Below are 10,668 nucleotides of genomic sequence, written 5' to 3'. Positions count from 1 at the left end.
ATAAATTTTAAATAAATATTGAAAACTTTAAACTTCCTATACTGTAGATTATTTATCTAAAACTCTAATATTATAAATACATAAGTTAGAGATAATAATTTGTTTTGTTATTTTGTGTTTTTAGATTACATCTAAAGTTTAACATGATTTTAAATTGTATTTGGGTTATATATAAATTTTATTTTAAATTATATTTAGATTATATTATATTTTTTATTTATTTTAAATTATATATAAAATTTAACATAATTTTATATTATATTTAAATTAAACTATTAAAATTTTAATTAGAAACAATTTGTTACATTTTAAGATTGAAAAAATATATATAATTAAATAAATTATTAAATCAACTCATTTAACTAACTCGTCAATCGATATTGGATTTGAATGTTTTAAATTTGGTAACAAGTAAACTGGGTTGGATTTACGTTGGTTCAGTGATTAATAAGACAATAATTTCATATTAATTTACAGTAAAATCGACAATGAATATGAATTTTATTTATAGATCTGATAACCAAACACAAATCCTCGTACTATCCACTTCCCATCATAGTTTTTACCAGATTACAAAAGATAAAATTTGATCCTGTCAAACTTTATGAGCAAAACTAAATTTATTCAGGGTTAAGAGAAAACCATCCCCATTGGCATCCATTACAGAGAGATTTCACAACATAGATTTTTCACTTTCACAGCAGACACATAACTCAAACAACCTGCGAGACTTTCCCATCATCATGGAAGGGCAAGCTAACATATTCCTTTCCAAACTCCTCTACAATCTCAACGTTATTTGCCTTGCAGTATATGTACAGTACTGTAGTAACAGCAATCTTAGCAAGCATAACAATAGTCTGGGTGTAACAAAATAACAGAATCAGCACCCATTTCAACCCCGCAGCAAACCAACTTTCTGTAAATCCATCCTGACCCCTCGTCAAATAAAGCAAGTTCCAAATCACGATCAACCCCAAGAATCCATAGAGGAAGATACAAGATAGGGCCACTCCTTTCATTCCCTTAATCAATTTCGCACTTCTTCTCAGGGGCTTTATACCCCAACACGATTCCACCACCACAATAACACTCGCTAGGATCCAGTTAACTTCCAAATACGTCTGCACGACTATCATAGGAAGAGCAATTAAGAATCCTATGATGAAGGGTGAGGAGTGTGGAAGAAGCGTTAGATGGAAAAGCTTGGCCCCGTGAATGAGAAGAATCAAGAGAAGACCGTAGAAAAAAGAGATGAAGAAGAAGATGAGTTGGGAAACGATGCTGGTGGCGAGGAGGGGTAGGAAGGAAGTGGAAATGGACTTTATGGCGGATAGGAGGTTCACGGGTTCGTCATGGGAGAAGTGGAAAACGCTATAGATGATGGTGATGATTCCACAGTTGGAGGAAACCAAAAGGAAAAGAGAATAGAGGAGAAAGATGGGGTTGATTGTTTGTGGTGGAAGAAGGCTGGGAGAGTTTTGGGTGAAGAAGTAGTCGAAAAGGTTAGAGATGGTGGGAAAGAGGAGGAGGGAGAGCGAGAGGGGATAGAGGAAGATGAGAGATAGAATATGGAAGTGACGAGCATGTGCTTTGAGGATGAGCTGACTTTCAGAAATGAAGTTCCAGAGGCTCTTCTTCGGAGTCATATCGGAAGGAGAGAAGAACAGCGAAGTGAATTTGATCCTCTTTCTTCCCATATATAAACTACTTTTTATTTTAATAATTATTACATTTAGAATTGACTTGTTAACGCGTTTTATTTATTGATTTTTATTCTAGTACGTTCGTGGAAGCAAGTCTCCTCATACGAAATGACTTTTTCAAACAGGGAAAAGAAGCGAGAAAAGTCTATTAAAAAAAAATCGCTATATTTTAACGATGCAATTTTGACAAAAAAATTGGCAACGCATGTATCAGTTTTTTATTGGACCATTTTAAAAAAATTTTTTTTAAAGAAATCTAATTTTGAAAAAGAACAGGGTTTTATATTTGAAAATTTCGAAATCAGCCTTCTTCGTTTAGTATTCTCTCCTTTTTCTCTATTTTAGGTTTTCAGTTTTTATTTCAACTTTTCTCTCCATTTGGTGAGGCCTCGAAGTGGACCCTCAACAATCTCTCTCAATGTTGAGGAAGTTTGGTCGTCACTAGCCTCAAAGTCTCCCTTTCTCTCTTGAGTTCGTGATTTCAACGATTTATGTTCAACGATCTCTATCATTGGTCTGATCAAAGTGTCTCGTTCAGTGTCCATTTTGTCGAAGTTCTGAGCTTTTTTTGTGCAATGGGTTTGTCCGCTGACATTGGTTTTTCGAACAAGGTATGCAATTTTTCCCTTTTCTGTATTCGTATTTTGGGGTTGGGTTTTTGCTTTTGGCCTTTGTTGGTCATTTTGCTGGTTTTTTCTTTTGGGTTGTGACCTTTGTTGGTTATTTGTAACAAGAAATATTAACTTTTTTTTACAGTTGTTTGTTCGTCATTCATTGAAAACAAAGTGTGTTGCTACTTTAAATGGAATTTTGAGTGAGGAGCACAAGTCCATTATTTCGAAGAAGCAATTTGGATGGTTTTTAGAACTAAATGATAACCTTAAGATTGGTAGGAATAGTCCCAAACATGACTAATTTATGTAATTTGTGAATAGTGCAGTATTGGTAGATGTTCAAGTATAGATATAATTGTATATGTATTGCAACAATTATTTTGAATGTTAATAAAGAAAGTGGTTATTCGAATTGTGATTGTTATATTCATTCCATTTGTTGTTTGATAGTATTATTTAAGATTCAACCTTTGTGAATGTTATAAGAAATGTCCAGTTCTATCACCCCTATGTGAAGGGAAGACCCACTAAGGGTGTTTATAGTTTGAGAGATTAGGTCTTGCACCATTGACACAGGAATGATGCACTAGTAATCGATTACATGGACCCTGTAATCGATTACCAGCGGAAAAATCCCCATTTGTATCAAAAGTTCAGGAGTGCTACCCAGATATGGCTTAAGCACTCACCAGCAGTCCTGACGACTGTGTTTTCAAGGTTTTGTGGATTGATCCCCTTGTTGGCCATGGTTTAAGGTGTCCACAACAAGCAATTTAAAGTTTGATGAGTCCTATGTGGATGGAAGACCCACTAAGGGTGTTTATAGGTTGAGAGGTGAGGTCCTGCACCATTGACACAGGAATGATGCACTTGTAATCAAGGTAAAATAGTAGTATAATTAATGTGTGATGTGATTCTACTAGCACAAGTCGAACACTTATATGGACTTCACCTACCTTGGTTTAAACACCTATATGAACTATTTTGTCCACAATTGAGTGGGGTAAATTGTTTTGATGCACTTGACACCTATTTGAAAGCTCTTTGAGTCTAGATTCCAACAAAAAAAGAATCAAGTCATTTGGAGTTCGGTGGAGAAAGTTAAGAACAAAACAAGTAGCAAAGGTTAGAAAAACAGAGTTGGGGAGTGTTGTTCATCCAGGTGGGGAGTAGAGTTGAAGTTTCTGTACAAATGACCATTGGTAATCGATTCCAGGGGTCTTGTAGTCGATTACCAGGGCAGAAATTGGCCAGAAATGCTTATGGAGCTCATCTAACTTACATGAAAGCACCTAAATGATATTTTTTTCTCAACAATTCAATGACCTAACATGTTCCTACACCATACACACTGGACACATGCACTTGTAATCGCTTACAGAGAGGCTATAATCGATTACTAGGTTAAAATTGTAGTTTTGTACTGAAAGTTGATCTGCACTACCCAAATGTGGCAATTGCGCTCCCCATTATTGTTTTTTGTTTGTTATGAGTATCTTTTTAAGATATTGTCAATTGAGGACCCTTGTTGGTCATGGTTGATGGTTTCCACAACTTGTGGTGTGAAGTTTGGTAAGTCTTCTGTGTAGGGAAGACCCATCCTGGGTGGTCTTTGCAACGCATGTTAGGTCCTGCACCATACACACTGGAGACATGCACTTGTAATCGCTTACAAAAAGGATGTAATCGATTACTAGGTTAAATTTGCAGTTTTGTACTGAAAGTTGATCTATGCTATCCAGGTGTGGCAACCACGCTCCCCATGATTGTTTTTTTGTTTGTTATGAGTGTGTTTTTAAGATTTTATGAATGAAGGACCCTTGTTGGTCATGGTTGATGGTTTCCACAACTTGTAATGTGAAGTTTGGTAATGAATCAATGGTGTGTGCGAAAAAAGCCCAAACCTTGGTGATATCAATCTCGACGGTGTGTGTGAAAAAAACCAAACCTTGGGAGAAATACCACCAACCACAATGGGAGACAAAAGCCAAAGACTTATACAATCACGGAAATTCCGCCAACAACAATGCACGCCAAAATCAACAAAATTCCAGAAGGAGGGATATATATACCGCCAACGAGTCCATGGTCACACCATCAAAAAAAGGGAAAATGGGTAAAGAGAGAGACAAAATCCTCGACAATGACCAAATGACCCAATAAACGAAGTAAGAAGAGTCGAACTCAAACTCAAAGGGGAGAGAGAAACAACATTTCAATGGTGAGACAGAGAGTGAAGAAAAGCAAGGAACGAAGAAGACCGAAACGGTGGAGAGAGATAGATGATTCAATGGTGGAGAGAGATCGAAGCTTCAATGGTGGAGAGAGAGTTGAGAAAACCAAGCTGCGAAAAAGAGTGAATCTGAAAAAAAAAATGCCAAAAGGAGTTTCTATCCAAATTCTTTCCAAAATTGCCCTTCTAAACAAATTCCACCTTTCTAAAAAACTTTTTTAAACCAACCAATGAAACAACCCCACGTGGCGTTGTCAAAATGTTGGCAAAATATAGTTGTTAAAAAATGTTTTCCTAAAAAAATCCCCATATATTAACAATTGTCAACTTTATAACTTTATGGCAACGCACTGTGTTAGTACAGGATTGGTTCGCTTGGAATAAAATTTTAATGTAAAAATGTGACATGGAAAAGAAATTAGGGTTCATAAATTATTCATTCCAAAATTATCCTAGACCTTCATCATCTCTTTCCATTCTCTCATTTTTCATTTTTCGTTGTCTCTTTTCATTTTCATTGTCCTTCCACTTTCGTCCTTTCTCCAAGCTTTGCCTAACCTCTTCATTTGCGTGGGACGGATCAAAAGCTCCTGTTGATGGTATTGTGCGCAATAACATCCTCCGGTGACGTTGGTGGTTCAAGTAAGGTAAATGGGTTTTTCCATTTTCATGTTTTGGGTTTGACTTTAGGTTTTCGCTTTGGGTTTTCATTTTGGGTTTTCGGTTTGGCTTTAGGTTTTCGCTTTGGGTTTTCATTTTGGGTTTTCGGTTTGGCTTTTGTGTTTGTTTAATTGGGGTTTTATTTCTTGTTTGAATTTATTTGTTATCGTTTTTGGGTTTTGCCATTTTTCTTAATTTGTTTTCTTTGATGCAGTTGTGTGTTAATCATTCTTTCAAAACAAAGTATGTTTGTACTTTGAATGAAAGATTGACTGAGGAGCATAGGTCACTTATTGATAATACGCCATTTCGATGGTTTTTAGATTTGACTGATAAAGTTAAACTTGGGAGAAATATTTTGAGTGAATTATTGGTTAGAAACGAAGGTTGTTGCTTTGGAGGTAGAGTTGGCTGAAGAGAAGGATAAACATAGGAATAAAGATGATGGTGTACATAGTACGCCTCATAAAGAATCCATATGAACACTTCCTTTATAAGTCCGGGAGGCATTTACACCAACTAACCGACTACAGAGAGGTTTGTGCGGGTTGGATCAAGAGAGTGATACATGAGTAAAGCCCTTAGAACTCCGTACACTAGAAATAGGACGAAACATGAGTGATTTGTGTATTTAGTTGTTATAGAAAGTAAAAGATCATTGTACATAGATGAACAAAATAATGTATTGTAACATATTTTTTAATGTTAATGAAGATGGATATTGATTTGCATTCATTATTGTGAATGTTATTTGAAGTGTTATTCCTTTCCCTATTGGCATTGTCAAACGAGTTGTTGTTTGGAATGTTAAAAATAAAGTGTCCAATGTGATTGAGTATCATCCATTAATAATGAGGAATTGACAAAATTTTATTGGATTTCAGACATTTGCAGGGTATTTTGTCACTTGTAATCGATTACAAGACCCTTGTAAACGATTACATGAAAAACAAATCTGGTTTTGTACAAAAATTTGTTCAGCAGGACCCAACTGTGGGAACACCACTAACCAAAGACATTTTTTCTTAATTTTTTCATATTTCTTCAATGGATGAGACTTGTTTTTAGTGTTGAAGTGTGAGTATAGCCTTAAAACTGAGGTTTGGGCAGTCGATGGTGGAGGATAGACCCATTGTTGGTGTGATGACCAAGTTAGGTGAAGTCATGACACAAGTGTAGGCAATTCTGTCACTTGTAATCGATTACAAGAATCCTGTAAACGATTACACGAAAAAAAAATATGGTTTTGTATAAAAACTTGTTCAGTAGGACCCAACTGTGGGAACACCATTAATCAAAGACATTTTTCTTAATTTTTTCATATTTCTTGAATGGATGAGACTTGTTTTTAGTGTTGAAATGTGAGTAAAGCCTCAAAACTGAGGTTTGGGTAGTTCATGGTGGAGGACAGACCCAATGTTGGTGTGATGGCAAAGTTAGGTGAAGTCTTGAAACAAGTGTAGGTCATTCTGTCACTTGTAATCGATTACAAGAACCATGTAAACGATTACACGAAAAAAATCTAGTTTTGTACAAAAACTTGTTTAGTAGGACCCAGTTGTGGGAACGTAACTCCCAATTGAAATTTAAGTATTTTTTTCATATTTCTTCAATGGATGAGAATTCTTTTTAGTATTTAAGTGTGAGTAAACCTTGAAAACAGAGGTTTGGGCAGTCCATAGTGGAGGAAAGACCCAATGTTGGTGTGATGACCAAGTTAGGTGAAGTCTTGAAACAATTATAGGCCATTTTGTCCTTTGTAATCGATTACAAACAAGGACCCGGTAAACGATTACACGAAAAAAATTTAGTTTTGTACAAAAACTTGTATTATAGTACCTAGCTATGAGAACGTCACTCCCTAAAGGATTTTTGAGTGAGATAACATGTTGTCAACTTTGACCTTTACTGACTATTTTAATCATAAATTTTCCCACATGCCTCCAAATGATGTGATTCTATTTTTTATTACAAAGTAGACTCAAAATGTTTTCCAATGACTACTAATTTGTGATTTTTGGACATCTGAATAGGTGCAGTTAATTCCTTAAAGTTAACGTTTTATATATTCCTACCACCTTAGACCTTTGCTGGTTGTTTTGCTCATAACTTTCTCCATCAAACTCTAAATGAGTTGATTCTTGTTTTGTTGGAATGTAGACTCTAAGATCTTTCAAATGACTACTAGCTCATAATTTTTAGACCACTTAGTAGATGTAGTTAATTTTCCAAAAACAACGTTTTTCTAGGTTTCCTAAATGAGTTTACTTTCAAGTTATTGTTTCATGTTTGTTATTTTATTCAATTTTATTTTATTTCTTTATAAAATGTCCATAATTCAAGGTAAAATAGTAGTATAATTAAGGTGTGATGTGATTCTTTTTTTTAGGCACCAACACTTCATTGAATTGGATCTTGTTTTTAGGCACCAACACTCAAGCCTATCAGGGTCGCTTGCAGAATCAATTTTTGTACCAAGCACCCATAACCAAATAAAGGTTTCAATATATATGGTCGAACAAGACTAGAAGAAAACGTATGGTATTATATCAAAATTAAAATTTTATTCATATAATATATTATCAGTACATATTACCCAACATAATCATAATCTTTTGAATACAAAAAACATGTACAAGCTCATACAATGAATATCTAGGCAACTAATCAACGTATAATTGAAAACCTATAAAATCCTAAGTGTTGCAGCACTTGTTGTCTTCACACGTTGTCATTGTGTAGAATCCAGTCCATACATATTTTTGTCTAAATACTTGCAACTGCTCCTAAAATCAACACAAGCCACTTTAAGAAATTAACACAATACAATATATGAACACAAGCCACATTACAAAGTTGCAATTAGTTATATGAAATTAACTTTAACCTACACAAATCTCATAATGATTTATTCACCAAACGTTTCATTTACTTTTCAAACAAACTCAATTACTACATTTCCCTCAAACTCCAATATGCACAAAATAAAAATAATCATGCAAACAAACCCTTTTCTCACCAAACAAAGCTCAAACCTTGGAGAAAGAAGACACCTTTACTCGTTGATAGAGATCGCGAGAGAGGCAGAGAGGTGGAATGCTACAACCCTGATGGAGCAACGTTAGGGGAGGTCACCTTCGAGCTCGCAATGGATGGATGAAAAAGCAAGGATAAATCGTGCGAGAGAGAAGGGGAAAACAACGCGACACAAATGAAAAGAGAGAGAGGAAGAAAAGGAAAAATGCTAGTAGAAAGAAGCGAGAACGGTAATGGAACAAGGTCGTCGAGGAAGGGAAAAGGAAGAGCGAGACAGATAGACGAGAGAGACAAAGTGAGAGCTTTAGTGGAGAGAGAATGAGAGTTTTCGCAAAAGAAGAAGACAGAAAACATAGGGATCTTCTCAAATAAAATCATCAAACCCTTTTCTTCTTCCGAAAATGCCCTTCATGTAACATTATTGCTTTTAAAAACACATTTAAAATGGACCAATTCCGTCTCATCACCTAGCATTGTCAAAAGGTTGACAAAGAAATAGTTATTAAATAAATGTTTTCCTAAAAAAAATAACTAAGAAATACGTGTTAATATCTCCGTAAGAAAAGTAAACTGCCTTACAATTTTATTTAAATATTTTATCTACAACCTTGTTTCTTTTTAAGTTTAGTTCTTACATTTTTTAATAAATCTACCGTTTTAATTTAACTGTTAAATTTTATAGACTTCTTTTTAGATTTTAAAATAAAAAAAAGTACATTTGAATCTCAAACGAAGATTCACTCAATTTCAAATAAATTAAATTAAAGAATACAATTAGCGAACATAAAAAAATCCATATATTAAACAACATATTACAAAAATAAATATTTTAAATAACTTTAAAACAAAAAATCATATAAAATATTTAAAGGGACATGGGAACACCTTGAACATTGCTAACTCGGAAGCTATGGGAGGAGTCTCACTATAAAAATGTTAAATTTTTACTTAATTTTTTATTATAAACAATTTTAATCTCTAGTATGCATTTCTCTTTTCGCATTGAAAAATTTCTGACAATTTTATGGGAAATCACTTTATTTGCTGGGATTCTGGAAAAGCGTCACAAATTGTTATGGTTCTTAAAAATCATTAAGACTTGTTAAGGTTATGGAAAACGACTCGTACTTCTTAGGATTCTTCAAAATCGTCGCTAATTGTTTAGGTTATCTACTAGGAGTTTCTAAAATTGTTGGAACGGGAAATATTTTTTTTTAATTAGTGAAATCACTATTTCTTCATAAAAAAATGCTTTAATATTAAACCAAAATCAAACAATCTGAAACCAAAAAATATTATCATATAATGTAAGCTATAAACATTAGAAATACAGTTTTAAAATTTTCAACACAAATAACAACATTGTTCAATTCTAATTCTTTTTTAGAAAAAAAAAATATTCTCAACAATATTTATTTCGTTATCCTTATCATTTAATAATCTTTCTTGATCAGATGTCTATAATAAAAAATAATTAGTCAATAATATATTAAAAAAATATATTAGACGAATTTAAGAGTTATTATTGGTTGAAAAATATTAAAATGTGAAGATAATGAACTGTGATAATTATTAGACGAATTTAAAAATTATTACTGGTTAAAAAATATTAAAATGTGAAGATAATAAACTGTGATAATTTTGAATCATAGATGTCATCGTTGCTTTTATTTTATTATAAAGATATCTTAAATAAAAAAATATTTGAAAAATAAAAAAAAAGTTTAGCCAGCAAATTATTTATAATATGAATTTATCTATGTAATTATATATAAATAAATTTAATAAATTTGTATGTAATTATTTATGAATTTTACGTATGTTAGTTATGAATATAAATTTGTAGGTAATGTTTATTATAATAATTTTATATATGAATTTTTATCCATAGATAATTCATAGATAAAATACTTTTATATATGGATTTTTTATATTATATACAGATTTTTTTTTTGCAGTAAGTAATTAACCTTTTTTTCATAATTTTTACCGTATTCATATTCTTGTATTATTATTAACTCTAAACAAGTATAACCTTTTTTTTCTTAATGTCTTAATTTTGTAATTTAATTTTAAGATAATTTTTTTCAATATTATAATTATTTTACTTTTATATTATTTTGTTATTTAACATTCATAAAATTATAGTTTTTTATATTTCATATTGGAGAAAAAAAATTATCATTTTCTATATTTAAATTATTTGATAATAGCTTTTTGTTGTTGTAATTTTTATATTTTATAAAAGATATTTTAATTGATATTTAAAATAATAGAAAAATTCCGACCAGAAATTTAAATATAGTCTCTCAGTGATAGGTGATAAACTATGGAACAAGAATTTCATATCTTAATTCAGCGTAAAAACAACAACGAGCACAAATTTTATTTGGAGATCATACTCAAACACACTCCCCCA

General features: G+C 32.5%; 1 protein-coding gene across 1 annotated transcript; it reads right to left on the bottom strand.

Moving 5' to 3' along the window:
- Positions 1-484: 484 nt before the first annotated feature.
- On the bottom strand, positions 485-1,684 carry LOC108338384 (uncharacterized). Its single transcript, XM_017575230.2, has one exon. The coding sequence runs from the start codon at positions 1,647-1,649 to the stop codon at positions 714-716; it is 936 nt and encodes a 311-aa protein (XP_017430719.1). The 5' UTR covers positions 1,650-1,684; the 3' UTR covers positions 485-713.
- Positions 1,685-10,668: the final 8,984 nt, after the last annotated feature.

This window comes from Vigna angularis, chromosome 1 (genome assembly GCF_016808095.1).
Source record: "Vigna angularis cultivar LongXiaoDou No.4 chromosome 1, ASM1680809v1, whole genome shotgun sequence".
Taxonomy (NCBI): Eukaryota; Viridiplantae; Streptophyta; class Magnoliopsida; order Fabales; family Fabaceae; genus Vigna; species Vigna angularis.
The sequence above is the reverse complement of the archived record's forward strand: the minus strand, read 5'-3'. Positions and strand labels throughout refer to the sequence as shown.